The sequence below is a fragment of the Pyrus communis genome, chromosome 17, assembly GCF_041283825.1.
Source record: "Pyrus communis isolate YQ-2024b chromosome 17, ASM4128382v1, whole genome shotgun sequence".
NCBI classification, from domain to species: Eukaryota; Viridiplantae; Streptophyta; class Magnoliopsida; order Rosales; family Rosaceae; genus Pyrus; species Pyrus communis.
The window spans coordinates 2,789,949-2,809,238 of record NC_142581.1 but is presented as its reverse complement, the minus strand read 5'-3'; the positions used below and the strand labels follow the sequence as shown (position 1 = coordinate 2,809,238).

The 19,290-nt window shown below is 38.3% G+C and overlaps 3 protein-coding genes and 1 pseudogene across 4 annotated transcripts; 3 read left to right on the top strand and 1 right to left on the bottom strand.

The window, feature by feature from the left end:
• The first annotated feature begins 3,716 nt into the window (after window positions 1-3,716).
• LOC137707550 (V-type proton ATPase subunit d2) lies at window positions 3,717-7,149 on the top strand. The gene is made up of 10 exons (XM_068446441.2): window positions 3,717-4,138; window positions 4,958-5,078; window positions 5,340-5,447; window positions 5,571-5,673; window positions 5,771-5,851; window positions 5,964-6,049; window positions 6,155-6,214; window positions 6,310-6,358; window positions 6,487-6,621; window positions 6,733-7,149. The coding sequence occupies exons 1-10, from the start codon at window positions 3,958-3,960 to the stop codon at window positions 6,862-6,864; spliced, it is 1,056 nt and encodes a 351-aa protein (XP_068302542.1). The 5' UTR covers window positions 3,717-3,957; the 3' UTR covers window positions 6,865-7,149.
• Window positions 7,150-9,179: 2,030 nt separating this feature from the next.
• Window positions 9,180-12,124, top strand: LOC137708431 (uncharacterized). The gene is made up of 7 exons (XM_068447511.2): window positions 9,180-9,766; window positions 9,866-9,963; window positions 10,051-10,156; window positions 10,690-10,907; window positions 11,106-11,148; window positions 11,249-11,499; window positions 11,623-12,124. The coding sequence occupies exons 1-7, from the start codon at window positions 9,362-9,364 to the stop codon at window positions 12,038-12,040; spliced, it is 1,539 nt and encodes a 512-aa protein (XP_068303612.2). The 5' UTR covers window positions 9,180-9,361; the 3' UTR covers window positions 12,041-12,124.
• A 1,566-nt stretch (window positions 12,125-13,690) lies between these two features.
• Window positions 13,691-15,749, bottom strand: LOC137749334 (AP2-like ethylene-responsive transcription factor At1g79700; annotated as a pseudogene). Its single transcript, XR_015958417.1, has 6 exons — window positions 15,313-15,749; window positions 15,090-15,187; window positions 14,896-14,969; window positions 14,749-14,799; window positions 14,575-14,651; window positions 13,691-14,455 (listed from the first exon to the last, which is right to left on the bottom strand). The product of XR_015958417.1 is annotated as an AP2-like ethylene-responsive transcription factor At1g79700 (transcript).
• Window positions 15,750-16,828: 1,079 nt separating this feature from the next.
• Window positions 16,829-19,127, top strand: LOC137738983 (uncharacterized). Its single transcript, XM_068478453.2, has one exon. It carries the CDS (start codon window positions 16,966-16,968, stop codon window positions 19,015-19,017), a length of 2,052 nt encoding a protein of 683 aa, XP_068334554.2. The 5' UTR covers window positions 16,829-16,965; the 3' UTR covers window positions 19,018-19,127.
• The last annotated feature ends 163 nt before the right edge of the window (window positions 19,128-19,290 follow it).

Here is a 19,290-nt window from a genome sequence, read left to right as displayed (position 1 = left end):
GGACCCAATTCCCTTGATTAGGACCACAAAACCTTAATTAACTTTTTATCTAACTTTAATTTGGCCTTATTTTTTCCCTTTTTATTTGGCATCTTCTTTATATATGCTTGGATTTGGAATATATGTGGATCTGGGTAGTTTCCCTGGATAAAAGTCTATGGGCTCGTTATACTTTTAAAATGACTGAAAGCGCTTTTGGTGAAAATGTTTTTGAAATCAATCCTTAGTAAAAATCCAAGTAAATCCTGAAAAAATACTTTAAGTGCTTCCTGCAATAAGCACATATCTGTACTTCTTTCAAAAAAACACTTAAAGTGCTTTTAGAACTCAAAATCAATTTTACCAAAAGCGCTTTCAGTTATTTTAAAAGTACATCCAAACGACCAATATTTCTTCCTTAATTTCGACACAAAAGGAAAAGTCTTTCTTAAATTATCGATACATTATCTTTAAATCCCTTTAATAAAAAAACGATGTACACCTTCCGTTATTGACGAATTCTAACCATAATAAAGGGTGTCTTGACTAATTTCATGCTTTGCTTGTTAAGCAAAGCTTAAGTGATCACACTCAAGAGACCGATTAGGGGATTGACGTGAGAGGACTTTTGGTGGAGTCGACTTCCTATGCACTTGTGACTTTAGTTCAGTATACATTGTATGTAAAATATTAGTATTGGTAAAAATATGGATATGTAAATTTGTGAAAAATATTAATGGATGTAGCAATATCGGTTGTCTTCGATGAAAATTTGCTCGAAAACGTAGAAATTTAAAATAAAATTTTAGGGAATGTCAAACACTGATTTAAATAAGATATAAGAGTTTTTTCGATATTTAACCAATATGTATGAATTATTGACGAACGATTTTAGTCAAAATTTAAAAGTTTCTCCGATACGGATGAAGGTTAAACTTCACCTATTTTTCCATATCTTTTTCTGATATTTTCACATAAATATTGAGGGTATCAAAAAAATTTCACACTGAGTGCACGTGATAGTGATACGATAGTGGACAACGAGTTTATATTTGAAGAAAAATATACATGAATTGTCATATGCATGAGGGTTTTTCAATAGCAGATAATTTCTCAATAAACGTAATCATGAAGTATGGGATGAGTAATTAATTAATAAGAGAAAGAAAGTAGTAAACTAAATGTATTGGTTTGCTTATAGGAAAACAAAAGTTCTCGAAGTATGTTATTGTGCATTCTTAAGCTATGAATAAAAAAATGAAAGGTATACGATGTGCATGTTATTGTGCATTGTATATCTGACGGATTTGTAGCATTTTTTTTTTTTACACAATTTTTTACGTATGTTTTTGTGGAGCTACTTCGTAATGTATTTTAATAATTTAATTAGTCGAATTTTTAGAACATCATTGATAGATCATCTTTGCAACAAATTAGAAAAATTCAAAACCATTAAAACTTTCATTTGTAGTGAAGAAAACGAACAAATACGATTCTACAAAGAAACCCTAAACCCTTAATTCAATTCATATGGTTTCAGATTTGGTGGTTTTTGTTAGATATGATATTTGAGAGAAAACCTAAGAAATATATGATTCGGATCTTCGAAATACATTACAAGGTGAGTCTTACAAAGTTATGTAAAAAAAGTGATGTGACATATCCGTTCTCATATATATAATCAAAGGAAAACTAATGAAAATGATTTGAAAATTTTTTTAACGATAATAACAAAATAAAGAATAAAGTGAATAATACTATGATTGATTTTTTAGTGTAAAAATATGATTTTTCGTTAAAATAAATATTATCGCAGATTTTTCGTTAAAACTCCCTATAATCAATTCGTAATTTTACAAGTGGGATATCCGAAACATAAATCCTTTGCTGAGCTGCATGCGCATGGTGCCATGCCTGTTGGACCTAGGAAGAAATGAGACCTTAACGGAAGGAATAAATGATAAACGACAAGCACCACCAGCTCTACGTATTTGGGGGCGGCAGTTATATCAGTTTTTTATTTCAAACGACAGTTATATCAGTTTATGTCGTAAGCAATGACCACAGCATCCGATATGTAACTCCACGCCTCCTCTGTCATCCCCATCACAATATTTGAGACTCCAACGTTATACAAGATGCCATCTAGTCATTCCCTATGTTCTCAATTTCATTTGATTTACTTATGGGATCACACAATTCCTTCTACAACTCAAAACTGCAAACAAGGCTCCGATCTGTAATATATATCAAGTAATTTTAAGGAGATTACATTAGTGTATCGCGTAATTGGAGACAAATGTCTCTTGATCATTGGTTGTCATATAAGCATTGTCACATCAGTTAAAGTTGTTAGAATATTTATTGTGCTATTAATTGATTCGTTAGTTGGTTACTTAGTTGTAAGTAAGTTGGTACTGTGTTCTGTATATTAGGAACTACAACTCACCAATGTAATTAGTACGTAATTTTATCAATTAATCATGTGACAAATTATACATATAATCAACATTTTATGAATAAATTCGTTAATTGACATAACATTTACACATCATTTGTCAGATAGTGGTTCAAAAATATGATTCGGGCACCATTTTTCGTATATATCCTTTTATTTGGTATTAAAAAGGGTATATGATCTGTACATACGGTATGGATGTGGTAGACACCTACCCAATGATATGGCAAACGACTTTGAATAATGGGGCGCATTGGTCACGTGGCGAATGAAATCCGGCTGAAGGGTTCCACAAGGAAAATCCCGTAGGTCACGTGGTCGTTTGGTTTTACGTGGCACCCGCAAATAGCCAAAGGAGAAGAAAAAGAAAGGTTTTTGACATCAAACGGGGGAGAACGCCACTTTAATTTTAATATGATATCCGATTGTATGCTGTGTACTTGTTTTAAGATGCCAGACAACGCTGAGCAAGCTTTGTTATCATTAAAAAATAATTAGTTACCTTTAAACCCGATATTCGAATTCGACCAGTACTACGATTCGGAAATATACTTTTTGTGATTTTTATCTAAACATTCATTTTTATCTTTCGCTCATACTTTTCAATTCTCGACCATCGGATGTAAGACATTGAAAAGGATTAAAGGCATAAATTAACAGAGAGAGTGTTGACCTCAATTTAATAGAGATTTCTCATAAAATTACCAAAATGATTGACTGTGGACAATCTCATGATCGACTTATATTAATTTTAAATCTCAAGAACAAAAGTGAGGAGTTATGTCAATTTCAAGCACCATTTTGGCTAAAAAGCCTAACTTACTAGTACAATAACGTTACCCATCCTAATCTCATACTTTCAAATTTATATTTGACTATTTAACGACCAATCACAGTCAGACACATACATAAACGAACATTCCTTGGTCAATAGCTCACACGAGATCATAACGTGACACAAATACATATTGAGCAGTGCTTGAGTTGCTTATGAGTTGCCTGGAAATAGCTCGTGCACTTCACTTAAAAAAGAACAAGATTACACACACACGTCAAACTGTCATTTGCGAATTACTTTCAGACTTCTACATTTCTGGACTTGGGCCGAACTGGGCCTTTCAAGGTCTTAAGAAAACTACTTGGGCCTACTGATGAGCTCATCAAAGAAGGACACAACCAGGCTGAGTTACTTAGGCCCAATAAAATCCACGGGACACGAAGCCCCAAAATATCACCTGCCAGAGCGAAAAGGGTTTTAGGCAATTACGCAAAACAAAAAGGGCAACCGCGTAATTTGACAACCGCTAGTAATCCATTCGAGCTCTCATCGCCTGTCATCGTCTCTCCCTCTTTAAGCCTGCAAATTTCCAGATTTCAGCTTCCGTCTGCAAATCACTAGGGTTTCCATTGATTTCGCTGCAGAAGGGGGTTTCCGGTTCCCTGATCGTCCCCTTTCTCTATCCCGCAACGCCTTTAATTTTTCGGATCGGCAGTGGCAGATCGCGTAAGTTTTAGCGAAAATGTACGGCTTCGAAGCGATGACCTTCAACATTCACGGCGGATACTTGGAGGCCATAGTGCGGGGACACCGCTCGGGCCTCCTCACCGCCGCCGATTACAACAATTTGTGCCAGTGCGAGACCCTCGATGATATCAAGATGCATCTTTCTGCCACTGAGTACGGGCCCTACCTCCAAAACGGTGCGTTTTGTATGCATCTTTGTAATGTCTTCATTTCGTTGAGCTGTCTGTTTGTTTATTGAGGAAATGAACACAATTGGGGACTGAATTTTGGATCGTGTGAATAAATTAAGACATGGGTTCTGGACAAATCAGCCCCTCGATCTGAAATTTAGGTTGAATTAGGGCTTAAATTTCAAGATGGTGCCATTGATTTAGCATTAGTAAGAGCAACACTTCGTGATCGAAATCTTAGTGATTTATAAAAGTTGTGATTTTTGAATGAGCAAATTCTGCCAGTAGGTGAATATATTAGGTTGCATTAATGAGGGATTTGAATTTGAATTTGAATTTTTAGGTTACATTGTTCAAAGAAAATGTGAAGAACATGTGAAAAGTTTGATACTTTCCTGTCATGGATTGAAATAGATCCTTATGTTTAAGTGATTTAGAATGGAGTTGATATGTCACTCTGTATGTCTTTAGTTGGATTTAACCATGACAATTAAAGTATTCCAGTATTACGTTCGTGATAGGAACTGTGTAAATGCGGAACCAAAGAGGAAACAATATGCTAAACTTACTGGAAAACGAATAGATCTTATGGTTGACCCTCCTTTATACATGTTATCATAGTTTAAAGTTTCGTTAAAAAATTGGTTAATTTAATGTTGTACTAGTAATAATTTGGTTAGCATATGGGACATAAGGTAGCAGGTGAGATTTTGATACGAGCGTACATTTATACATGCATGATCATTTTAACTTTTAAGCCCATATATTGGTCTCTCTTGTCTGGTCTATTATTGTTCTTTGCTTATCTGAAGGATTTTCTTGCAGAACCTTCCCCATTGCATACAACTACAATTGTGGAGAAGTGCACTCTTAAATTGGTTGATGAGTATAAGCACATGCTATGCCAAGCTACAGAGCCCTTGTCAACCTTTTTGGAGTATATTACGTATGTACCTGCCGTATTTCCTGTTTGGTAATTTGAATTTTATTTATTAGAATACGAGAAAAGATGTCGAAACATACACGTGATTTAGGCTTTAGGCTGGCCCAATACTCAATAGTCATCATATCACAATAGGCCATTGTTCCGGCAAGTCTGGAGGATCTTTATGAGGTGTGAAATTTACAACCTTAATTATATAGGTATTCATCAGTAAAATTTTAGCTGTAACTGGGAATTTATTTAATGTTTCTTATCTTCCTCCAGATACGGTCACATGATAGACAATGTTGTCCTGATTGTTACTGGAACCTTGCATGAGAGAGATGTTCAGGAACTGTTGGAAAAATGCCACCCCTTGGGCATGTTTGACAGGTATTGTCATTTTCTTAGAGCTCTGTATTCCATTTTCTTTGATTTATCCTTTTCACTCTTAAGTGTTTTCTACGACTTTGACGTTCTTATAAAATCTCATCTCGTTCGTGTTTTTCTCATCAGCATTGCCACCCTGGCGGTTGCACAGAATATGCGGGAGCTTTACAGATTGGTGCTTGTTGACACACCACTTGCTCCCTACTTTTCTGAATGTATTACATCCGATGTATGATTTAGTGACCCTGTATTATTATTTTCCAATGGGTTAGTTTTCAATTGTTGTGGTAGGTATCTGATTTTTTATTCATCATTCTTGTTTTCAGGACCTGGATGACATGAACATTGAAATAATGAGGAACACTCTTTACAAGGCATACCTTGAAGACTTTTACAGGTTTTGTCAGGTAACTTTTGATTTTGAACTCGAGAGTATTTGTATATTTCAATCTGTCAAGTTTTTCATTTACATATTTTGTATTTTTTTCCTCATAAATTTGCTTTTGGTCGTTTGGACAGAAACTAGGTGGTGCCACAGCAGAGATTATGTCTGACTTACTTGCTTTTGAGGCTGACAGAAGGGCTGTCAATATTACAATAAACAGGTAAGTTAATGTTGAGGTGCCAACAAGTTTTCTTTATGTCGTATTTTCAGAGGTCTTAACCATTCTTCTTTTAATGGCCTCATGCTGTTTGTTCACACCCTGCAGTATCGGAACTGAGCTTACTCGAGACGATCGCAGGAAGTTGTACTCTAGCTTTGGTTTACTGTAAGTTCTTCGGCCATAATGATTTGTTGATGACTTGTAAGTTATGTTATATTTTGGATTGACGACGCTGACCACTGTTTGCATATTTTGTCCAGCTATCCCTATGGCCACGAGGAACTTGCTGTTTGTGAGGACATTGATCAGGTATGATGTGTGCTTCACTAGTCTAGATTCGGTCACATGCTAATATCAGTTGATTACCTTATCTCTTTACTTAGCGTTCTCACATAGTAGTATCAGTTTTGCCTAAGCTGACAACTTGTTTGTTGAAGGTTCGTGGTTGTATGGAAAAATATCCCCCTTATCAGTCGATTTTTTCAAAACTATCCTATGGTGAGAGCCAGCTACTGGACAAGGCATTTTATGAAGAGGAGGTGAAAAGGCTTTGCCTGGCATTTGAGCAACAGGTTTGTATTGCAGTTACTTTGCAGCCACGTCTGTTTCGTGTTCTGGTTCACTTATCTTTGGGTCTCTCCATTCAGTCACTGAACACTTATGTTTCTCCCTCCGACCTGCAGTTCCATTACGGTGTTTTCTTTGCATACATGAGGTTGAGGGAGCAGGAGATCAGAAATCTGATGTGGATATCGGAGTGTGTGGCGCAGAACCAGAAGTCCCGAGTTCACGACAGCGTGGTCTTCATATTTTAGTCGGATTAGAGATGATCATTCGTTCTTTGGCGTAATCTTCTGTAAATCTCCTCCCCATCTTATCCCCGAACGAATTGTAGAGATGGGTGGGGTTGCGTTGTTTGCAATATCCCGATGTTCCTCCCTAATAAGCACTTTTGCATATATTATTTCAGTTGTTTTTACTTAAGGGGGAATATTTCATATTCTGAAATCGAACATGATACAGTTGCGAGGATAAATTGAATTTATATACTGTAATTTGAGATATTATATAGTAGCAGTCTCGTAGCGAGTTTTTTCAAATTTGTAATGGCATGTTTCTTTACCTAAAATGGATATTGGATGAAAAAAGTGTTTATCGGTATGTTGAAATTTGACTGAAGTTCCAACCAGCATTTGGAAGTGCTTCCAAGAAAAGCATTCGACAAGTGCTGCTTAAATAAAACTTATATAAAATATAAGCACTTTTAAATTCATATGCGGTTTTAGCTTTCAAAAAGCACTTTTAGGGCTAGTTTGGTATTATAGTGTTTTGAAGAAAAAAAACCGCTTCTGCTGTACTGTGAGAATAAGCTCATTTTTGTTGCTTTACGTTTTCAGCTTTTTTTTCACCCAAAACTGTGAAAATAAGCCGTTTTTAAGTGTTTACCAAATACCTTTTTGAGCTTAGCTTTTTTTGATACCCACTTTTTATAAAATCACCTCAGTACCAAACAAGTACTTAGCCATTCCATATGCTTTCTCAAAAGGCCCTTAATGTTTTTAATACAATCAATATTATATATACTAAGAGCATCTTCAACCTATGAGATAAAGCTTAAAATATAAACTTTAAAACCTCTCAAACCATTTCCAATCATTGGGCTAGATTCCCCCAGGATTTAAGTCTGGCTTAAATCACTTTTGACCCACCAAACTGTCATATTTCAAAATTTTTTTTGTTTTTTTACTTATAATCTAATGGCTATGATCAAATGAGATCAAATCTAATGGTTAAAAAAAAGATTTGATGGTCCAAAATTAAATATAACGTCTAAAATAATTTAAGAAAATTATTTAAATCAAATACGACTTAAAACTTTATAAATACTTATGTATTTGTATGATTTTTAATTACTTATTGGAATTTAAATATCTTTTTTTATAAATTAGGATAATTTACATAAATTTTATTTTAAAAAAAAGTTACCGAAAAATAAAATTAGGTTAAAATCATTATTTAATAATTTCAGGCTAAAATCTTAAGCCCTAAGAGTTTGAGGAAAAAAGCAGTTTTGGGTAATGGTTTAAAATTTTCTGACTTAATTTTTTAAGTTTTATCCCCAAGGGTTGGATATGGTCTAAGGGTTGAAAAAGTATGCTAAACCTTCAAATGAGCTAGCCATAATAATTTGGTTTGAATACATCTTTGGTGAGAATCGAACATAAAACCTCTTTATTTAAAATATTAATATGCAAATTTATGAATATATATATATATATATATATATAAAAGTTGCCTTTAATGGAAATTATGGAAATTTGTAAGGGGGTATATCAACTTATTCAGATTTAGTCGAAATTAGAGAAAATTTCTCAAAAAAAATTCAAAAGTTCAAAATCTACAATGGGTTCCGGCAAACTTTTGGTAGTGAATAAATAAATATCGTCAATATTCATTGATTTATATCTCGTCGATATAAGGTGAAGTCTGCATTTCAACGCCTTTCCATATTGATCCTTAATTTTTCGATTATTTCAACAAAAACATAGACAATTTTTTTAATTATAAATACTGTTTATAAATAAATAAAAGGGAGTCCCGGTATTGTCTACTTTAATGAAAAACCATATTTTTACTCTAAAAAGTCAATTCTGGTACAATTCACTTACAACACCTTTTTGTCGTTTTCCTTTAAAACTCAAAATTTTCAACATTTTTTTGTTAGTTTTCCTTAAATAAAAAATGCTACTAGATCGTATTATTACATCATTGTTGTGGGTTATTTTATCTAATAAGGGATGTGTGTAGTGTTCTTGTTATTGTCTTAAGCAGTGTCTTTATTTATAGTAATAAGGAAGAAAAAAAATCCTCCTCCTCCAAGGAATACAATCATAAGGCAATTAGTAATAGGTCTAGTGATATTCATATTCATCTAAAGCGAGAGATCTTAGGTTCGATTCTCGTTAAAAGTAAATTTAAATCACATTATTACTAGCCCATTGCGAGACTAAACCAATCCCCTTCCCTTTAATGCAAATAATATAATTGATTCAAAAATAAATAAATAAAAAGAATACAATCCAAATAAAAAAATAAACAATATTATCTACCAAATAAGCAAATAGGCTTCGCTTTCCAATAAGAATAATATGGTTGAAAACAGCATGACACGTTCAACAGACCTCCTTTGTGACAAGGCAATTAAACCGCGACTTCTTTACCGTTCTCTCCGTTCTGAATCTTCTAATTTCCCACCAGACGGTGTATTCTTCACTCCCAGTTCCGAATTGTTAGGGTTTTGATTTGATTTCAATGGAAGCGCCACTCTCATCACCACCTCCGCGGATGAATCGGAACCAGAGGTCGCCGTCTCCGCCGGCGACAACCATCGCCGATCTGAACGTGGATTCGCTGGCTCAGTGCGCCAGCTACCTCAGCATCCAGGACCTCTCCAACTTCGCCATGACCTGCAGCTATCTCAAAAAGGTCGCATATTCCGACTCCATCTGGCAGCGCTTCTACAGGGAGCGGTGGCCGCGGCAACCACCGTCCTCCGCCTCGCAAACGCCAGGAGTGAGGGAGGCCTATCTATCCATGCTTAAGGATTCGCTGCAATTCAAGTTTACCGATCCGATTGTCGTCGATTTCTACACCGCTGCCAATTCAAATCGTTTGGATCACATATTATTGGACAAGAATGGTATAATCTTCTCTCAGGTATAGATGATCATATTACGCCGTTTTTCTTTCATGAATTTTGAGTCTGAATAGTGGGGAAAAATCTTCAATTTACGTTTTTTAATTTTTGTTGATTAGGGTTCACTGATACGAGTATTAACGATTGATCGTTGGTTAAACGGAACGGATTCGCCTCTCACTCTAGTTGATCACAATGCAAGAATTACTTGCATGAGGTGGGCTCTCTGTGGTTTTCTTTTATTTTGCTTAAGTTTGGCTCAAGGGAAGTTCTTTTATTCCTGAAATATTGACATAAAATGCAGGTTGTTTCCGCTGAATGAAACATCTTTATATCGAAGCGAAACACAGAAAGAGGAGAATGCTTTGGTAACTTCAAGCGCTGACCATTCCATTCGGCTATGGTGGAAGGTATTACATGAATTCGGAATATTTTTCTCGATACACTCCGATTTGTTTGTTTTCCATACCTTTGATTTGGTAGAGTTGTCACTTGCGCCCTACATAGTTCAGGACAGGCTCGGGTATGCCCCTCCAGGGTTTATACAAGATGGTGCCTTGTATCTGCAGGAATTTCTTCCTGAAATCTTAATTGTTCTTTTTTGAATGCTAATGGTGCATTTTTGGCCTTTCATCCACACGGAGTGACTTTCAAAGCTAAAACTCCGTCCAGAGTAAAAAACTTTACTTCGTAAGTGGCAGTTTGGTCTAATAAGTTACACTCACGATCTTTTCCTCTACACCAGTCTATTAAATATTTGTTCTTGTAATCTATGATTTATCTATATGATTCAATTACTATTATTGTACTGTGATACCATCATCAGTGGTTTTCAGTTCTGTGTTGAGTTCAATATTAGGGACATAAGGAGAATGATTGCTCATTTGCTAGGTTATGGTTTCAACTTTCTCCTAAAGGTCCTAATCTCATTATTTTGTCACAGGGTGCTTGCCGAAGATGTTTTAGAGGTCACAGTGGCCCAGTTTCAACATTGTCAGATAAGTTGTTAGGCGATGGAGCAGGAAAAGTATTGGCAAGTGGAGGGGAAGATGGCACCATTCGCCTTTGGTCTCTTAGCTCCGGTGGGAGACGTGGCCAGCATGCTTTAAAGGCTACTTTCTATGGGCATGAGAAGCCCATCCGATTGATGTCAGTTGCTGGGTATGATGGTCCTTTTGAGGAGATTATATGTTTCTTTTCAGTAATAGTAAATAAACTTCTTGTTCATTGATAAGCTGATCCAACTTCGAAGATAATCTGTAGATATCTACCACATCTCATATGTGATAGAAGTTTATTGTGCTTTGGGTGACAAATTTTCCCATAAGATTGATCTATGTGTTTTGGTCTTAATGGCAGGCACAACACCTCTCACTTGGTAACTGTTTCAAGAGATTCTAAGGTATTCTCTTTTATCCATCGCTAGTAATCGCTGATCAGCCATACAATGGTGAATTCTGTTACTCTGTCATTGGATATCTGATGATTGTGGTTTCTAACAGGTGAGGGTGTGGGATACAAATGCATCATCCTTTGCTCGTTCTTCATGCTGTGTGGGGATGACTTCTACTCTTGGTGCCCCTATAGACATGAAGTGTCATGAACATTTGGTCTATGTTGCTGCTGGTTCCTCCGTTACGGCAATTGATTTGAGGACAATGCAAAAAGTTGTCATTGCTGCAGTGGATGCAAAGCTATATTCTTTTCAGGCAAGGCCATCCAAATCTTTATTCTGCATAGGCAGCCATGGCAGGTACGATGAGTAGAATTCCCTTGGTTTCATTCGTCTTGTGTGCCATATCTAACAAAAGGTTGAAGTTTGTTCTAGTCGTAATCTTGATATTATTGAAGAAATGAAGTTTTCTTAATTATGCAGAGCGATGCTTTACGATTTAAGGATGAACTGTGGTACCCTGAAATCAGAACCAATAGCGGAGTTAGAAGCTGGACACAAGGGGCCGGTGAATTACTTGCACATGGACCCATACAAAATTGTCACCGGAAGCCCCAAGGATACGCATGTTAACATTTGGGAGGCTGACACTGGTGCCCTAACAAATTCCTTGAGCTGTGGTCCTGCAGGTGAAACAGACAGAAGCTCTGTGTTTTCTGCCCTAGCGGTAAATGGGAGTCGAATAGTTACTGGAATCGTCAATGTCCTCTATGATGTGGGATGTTTACGCTTTAGGGATTTCACAAATGCTTCTTGCCCTGTTGTGAATCGCGACAAAGATCATGTTGCAAAGTTTTGGAATCAAGAGTCTTACAGTGATACCGATAGTTCAGATGACTGAACAGATTTTACTTGTAGATGTTGTATGCCATATGACACTTAAATATTTGTAGATGTTAGGACTTAATTTATTGGATTATTTCCCTTTTTTTTTTTCTCCATAACAAATATTTCTTTCATTCATTTCCAAAAGCTTGCAAGGGTTGGTGGTGAGAAGGTCAAAAATATCAACCCCAGGTAAATTTATGCTTCAAATCCGACGAGCTTTGAGTGGTCTGCTAAAGAATGGTTTCACGTGAAAGGGTGTGTTGAATAATGTAAAGTTTCGTATAAAAAATTGCACGACTAATTAGATGACCACATTTTGAATAATGTAGAGTGTCGTCGTCTTTGGTTCTTCTTCACAGGATGTGTCGTAGCATCGAGGCAGGCCGCAGGTCCTTGTTGAGAGGTTTCTAAGACGCTTGATGCCAATATGGATCAAATGCAATCTTCTGTGGAGAAAATTGGAGGAGATTGAAGAAAACTTGAACAAGCTCGAGCGTTCAGGGACGACGCGAAACCACCCAAACAAGCTCATTCGTTCACTGCTGCTAAAACGCTCCACCTTGTCTAGATGTTCCTCCGAAAATGTCCATAGATCAAGCTCCAAAGCTTCTTCCAAAATATTATTTCAATAGCGGTGTTTCTGATGGCAATGAGACAAAGACAATCACGGGTCATTCGTTCACGCTGAGGGGAACTACATGAGCAAGTGAATCCATGAAAGAATTGAGAAGTACAGTACTCTGAAATTCAGTGGCTAACAGATAAAGAGATGAGGCCACAACTTGCTGCCTTGTTTCACTGCCTAATGAGAAATATGAGAATCGTGTCGGAGTATCATGAGGCCGAAAAGAGAATCATGGAGACAGTAAAAGTGCCCTACGAAGTGTTCTGCAGCGACACACACGGCCACACCAACTTACTACCTACTCTAAGCTCGAAACAGAAATTCCAAAATCGTGTGCTTGCTTTACATCATATGTCTCTTCACTGAAGGCCTGTGTTGAAGCTCTTAATGACGGGCTATTCAAGTTTCCTGCTGCTAAGAATGACACGCCGTCGCTGTATCATCATTTGTTAGCTTGTTTGAATAAACTTCCATATAAATATGTGACGTCTGCCGCCATGACAGAGTTTGGGAATGATGTCAGGGAGCTAATAATTCAACAAGTCGAGGAGCATAAGCTAAAGAAAAGGAAGGATTCTCCAAGGTTTTCAAATACCTGGCTAATTATTCAAGAAGTGCTACGGAATGTATGATGGCCTTATAGCATTCGAGCGATGGGGATTGATGACGAAAGTAACAGCAACACATCATAACATGTTGCAGGCAATTTCATATGATAGGCTTTCAGAAACTTATAGTTTTGTTCTTTTTGGTGATCAACAATATGTAGTTTTTGTTTGTTTGTTTTGATTTGAAGTAATATTATATATGGAACATTTACAATTAAAATTGCCCTGCTCGTATTGAAATTTTCGATCTGTGATATCACGAGCTTGGCCCTGGCTTTCAACGGGAGTCGAATTGTTACTGGTAGTGCCAACGATGTTGCAGATGTCGGATGACTCTGCTTTAGGGACTTCGCCGATGCATCTTGTCCTGCCTTTACTTCTTAAGGATGATCATGTTGAAAAGTTCTGAAATCCACAAACGAAGGAGATGGAAAATCCAAAAGAGTTTGTACATTCGATGTTACGGAGAATTTTACATGTAAGCAATGCTTTATGCGGTCTAATTTACAACGAAATGCAGCACCAAATCTCGTACTATTTACTGTTGATGCTGCATTTCTGCTATTTACAAGTATGAACATGTTCTGTTTGGTTTTGTTTGTGTCTAAGAAAATAAACACTGAGAGTCTGAGGCACTCGGTTTTGTTGATTGACTAAGCGAAAATCGTGCTTGTAAAGCTATTCCATGTAAAGTTTTCATCAGTGTTGGAAGAGCAAACAAAAGGGCTGCCACCAACTCCGTCATAGATTATTCCACCGAACTCATCATTGCTACCAGCCTGCAGTTGGTTCTTTGGTTCTTCGCCGTCAGAGCTGTCATCATCTGAGAAACTTGAGTTCTTCTGAACCAGTTCTCTGAATACTGAAGACTGGAGGAGTAGGCCAAGCGCGGTGGGAGAAGATGATTTGCTGCTGCGGATGACTTCTTGCTTTCGAGGAGAGTGTACGTAATCAGAGGCAAAAGGATTTTTGAGCGAGAAGGGAGATTGCTCGGTTGTGATGTAGCTGCTGGCCGCGAATGGTGTATTTTTGGGCTCTGTGACTGCCTCCGGTACTTGTTCAGTAGATATAGTGTCGTCTGTTCTTGGCTTCAACCATCTTATGTAAGAACTCAAGTCGAAGTTGGTCACAGCATTGATCCCTCTGTACTCAATTGCTGCAATGTCGTAGGCGCGAGCTGCTTCCTCTTGCGTACCTGGAACGCGATAAAGGCACATTGCTCGGTAATTGGAAACTCCCTTTTCATTATATATTCCTGATACAAGCGATATTTAGAGAGATGCAGATTCGAACACAAATAAAGAGAGAACTCACCGTAAGTGCCAAGGTAGAGGTACTTATTTCCGAAAACTCTTCCTATTCTCGCTTCCCATCTACCGTTGTGATGGTGCCTGTAAAACATGAATCAAACACTCTTTTAGATAATGTTTTTCCAACTTTTTAACGAATTGATGCGAACGATCTTTGAAAAATATTCAGAAATATTACCTTGCTACTCCTCGGTACTTTGATACACCTCTTGAAAATCCACTGCTCTTTCTGAAACAAAGAAACAACTAATTCTTTCAACAAACTATCAAAGGAAAATCCTCGGTGAAGAAGTTTTTCTGCGAAAAAGATTTTCGAAGATGTTACCTTCTTAACGAGGCCAAATACTCTTCTTTTGTCATAGATTGCATGATCTCGATTTCGTTGTCATAGTCAGATATCTGTAAACAGATCATCAGGGTTTAAGATCAGATATTCTACGTTAATCTTCTAAAACCATGCCAAAACACATCTCTTTAGATTTTCCGAATATAAACTCCATAAACTATATAAATTTGTACCGGAAAGTTGGTGAAAGTCGATGCCCCCCAGTACTTAACTGCGGCTAGATCATATGCTCTTGCAGCAGGTTCTTCTTCATCATAAGCTCCAAGGTAAACTGCTCAGTCCAAATAGTCCATTCAAAAGCGCGATATGTTAGAACGCAAGATTTCAATCAGTATCCAAGGGAATAAAAAAAAACACGGATTGAAGTCGAATGTGACAATCAAAGTCATAATCTACCTTGTTTCCCTTTCTTCTTCTGTGTTGAATTCCACGATAGCTTGTCCCACAAGTGAGCTTCAAATCGACCAGTCCACCGATGCCTGCTGACACCGCGAAATCTCGAGCTTCTCTTCACAGTGGTGGCACCAGAAGCTTGATCAGCTGGCTTTTGTGCCAACTGCTGCTCGGTTTGGCTATTGCCACCAACTGCAGGTGGGTCTCGTCTCCTTCTCTTGACACACCGGGCCGCCTGAGCCTCAGGTTCCGCTGTCCTCAGGCGGCGCCTACCCGCGTTCTCTTCATTCCTCACCATCATGAACTCCATCTCTCGAGATAAACTGCTCCGCTTGTCGTTATCAAATTCGGTGGTGGTTGTTGATGTGGTTGCTTGAGCTGTAAGGAAGGATGTTGGAGCGTATATATAACTTGTGTGCTTATTTTGGATCTATCTGATTAGTTTTCTGTTAGAAAACAAAGGAGACGATGATCTCGGAGCACCTAAGACAACATTTTAGTGTCCGTACTGTGTTTGTTAAACCCGAAGGCCCAAAAGTTCGATGTGGTTTTTTGGATTTGTGTGTTAACAAACACCAAAAGTGAACCCTAACATCTAAGAATACCTTCGGACATGCCGATGTCCATTTGTTCATTTATTGGAGAATTCTAAAATCTTACATCGGAAATTTGACGAATCAAAGTACACAATGTAAAAGAAAATATAGTTCACTACTGAAAACATCGATGTATTTGATAAAACTTCACACTTGTCAATCAAGTACATGGTTATGGCAAGGTCGCCAGCAATACACAAGTTCAATGAAATCCAAATCTTCACATTGAGCTAGCCGTTTAGATATTGAACCAGCCATTTATAAGAGTCGAACTTGATACGTTGTGTTGAGAAATATCACTAAATTGTGATACTAATGACAACGTTTGATTTTACCAAGATGTTGCGATGTGAGTTGTGTTATTAGTATTACCCTAGTGTGATCACACTTGTGAGTAAGTTAAGGTTCAGTTTTTCTTAGAATCGCTAATGGAAAAAAGTCATAGAAACTAGAAAATCATCTATCATGTTAAGCACTTGAAAGTGCTTTTTTCAAGAAGCATTTTTAACTGCTTTTTCAAAAAGCACTTTTAAATATTTTTCAAAAAGTACTTTCAAGACATTTAAAAGCGTTTTTTTTTTTCCTTTGAAAACACTTACAAGTGTATTTTTCAAAAGGAAAACTAATAAAAATGATTTGAAAACTTTGAGTTTTAACAATAAGAACAAAATAAAGGGTAAAGTGAACCATGATTGACTTTTTAGTGTAAAAATATGATTTTTCGTTAAAATAAACAGTAGCGAAAACTTTTCATTAAAGTTATTTTTTTCAAAACGCTTTTGAGGTAAACTTTTGACATCACTCTAGTAAAACTCCTTACGAGAGCATATTTTTAGATTTTATTTTTTTTTTAATAAAAAACGCGCTTCTAATAAAAACACTTGTTAATAAAATTGCTTTCTGAATATAAAGACGCCAAACACGGCCTTCCTTTTTTTTCCCAAAACACCAAAAAAAAAAAAACAAAACAAAACAAAACAAAAACGAAATTGAGCGTGGAGTCTCAGACCAAACCGCAACTTCATTTCAGTCCCAAATCAGTGAAATCACAGTGACCTCGATGACCGCCATGGCCACCACCATGGCCACTACCACCACTCTCCTCCTTCTCCTGATCCTAACCGCCGCCATAACCACCGCCAGCTCAGCCCCGATCCTCGGTCTCGACACCTTCCTCACCCACCAATCCCGCCTTGACCGCCATGCCACCAACGACTCCTTCCTCTCTCTCTCCTCCACCCTCAAAAACTCCCTTTCCCATTCTACCCCTCTCTCCCACACACCCCACTCCCTCATCTTGTCTCTCCTCTCCCTCTCCCTCCCCCTCTCTCTCCACGTCCGCCTCGTCGGTCCCTCCTTCCCCCCCAGCTCCGCCGCCCTCCTCTCCTCCTTCCTCACCGCCGCCTCCCAACCCTCCAACCACTTCCACGTTATCGCCCCCTACGAATCCCTCTCCCACCGCCTCGCCGTCCAGCACTCTCTCCACCTCGACGTTTCTCACTCCCCCTCTCTCGCATCCCTCCTCACCAAAACCCTAAGCTCCGAGCTCGCCAAAACCACCTCCAGCCTCCGATCGCCGCTCCTCTCCGTCTCCTACGACTTAATCGATCAAATCATCAAGCAGGACTTCGAGAAAGAGAAGCCGGTTCATGGCGTTTATTTGTATTTCCTCGATATGGGTAAGCAATCCAAACCGTATGCTTACAATTACGGATCTGGGGACTCTTCCCCTGCATTCACCAAGTGTTTAGGCAGCATTTGGACCGGGAAAGACCGGTATATCTGGATCGATTTGGGCGCCGGACCGGTCGATTACGGCCCAGCGCTTTCAGGTGATGGGGTTTTGCCCAGAGGCGAGTTTCATCCGCTGGCGGCGTTGCACGGCCGCCCCAAGGTTCAAAAGGCGCTGCTAGCTGACTTGGCTTCCTTGGTTTGGAGTGCTTACCAGGTTCTTCTCGTGCCCTCTTTGAGAATTCCTGTTCAGTTTGAGAATTCATTGATTGTTCAGTTCATACATGTTTATGGTTCCGATGGCGGTAAGGATTTGAGCGGTTTGGACTGGAAATTGATTGAGAGGACGTTTATGGATGAGGCAAATGGTAATGGTTTGTTGTTAGGGGATCAGACTTTGAGTTTCAGGACTAATAGGGTGAGTTACTCGGACTGCCCGATTTGTTCATTTGCGATTTCGAGGTCTATTAACTCGTATACATCGAGGTTCTTGTTCGATAACTATACTTTGATTGCGAGTGAGTATTTGGACTCGAAGCGATTGCATCAGATATTGTCTGATTCGGCTGAGGAGTTTAGGAGAGTGGCTGGGCTCCCTGAGGAGGATTTTGCTAGGGTTCTTCCTGTTTATGTGTTCGATTTGGACTACAACATGCTGTTGTTGCTCGATAGGTATCACCAATCAGTTGCTTTTAAAGACATGGTTATTGCAGTGAGGACGAAGAACACACAGACTGTGAGTGATTATAGCTGTAATGGGCGTCATGTGTTTACGCAAACAAGAGAGCTTGAGAGACCGCTTGTTGGTTCAATTTTGCAGAGCATGTGGGGAGTGTCACCGACCCATATGCTGTGGAGCCCTAGGCACAATACTACATTGGTGGATTACACATGGAGTATCGGCCAGACTCCATTTGGGCCGTTCTCTGAGATTTCATCCTTATCATTCGTACAGAAGGATGCTGCTCGGAGAAATGTTCTTTTGACATCTCTCAATTACACCATATCGAGTGCTGTAGATGTTCTCCAATCCATAGCTGCACATGGCGGGGAAAGAAAGCTCCTTAAGCGTAGTCGACATGTTGAATTCATACAGAGGTGGAACTTGTTCAAGTACAAGCTGGACAAAGCAGTCTCTGCAATGTCGCTTTTGGATTTTGGGATGGCTTTGTTTTATTTGCGGTCCTCAGACCACGACCTATACGCTATCCACTCTCTCGTCTATCAAGCCTCCCAAGAAGTGGAGGCATCCCTTGTATGTTTCAAAGATCCACCAGTTCCGTGGAACGGGATCTTCATGGTGGGATTTGTTATCGTTTTTGCCTTTTATCTTCATTCTAAACGAGGTAAAATCTTCAGAAATAAAAGTAAGCAATTTTGAAGCGCTTTTAGAGGAAGCTAAAGTTTGTATCTTTTGAATTCAATACTACACTGTATTTCTGTAAGGAACATGATTCGTATGTCAGGTTTAGTCTTCAGTTTTGCTCATAACTTGATTGCATTTTACTCTCTTACCTTCCCCATTACTTCTAACTTCATCACTTACTGAATTACCACTAACGGTATGCATTTCATAGAATTCAAGGGTGTGTGTTACTTTTATGGTGGCGTTGTTCTTTTAAACCGACTTCCAGGAAACCGTCTATAGGGCCAC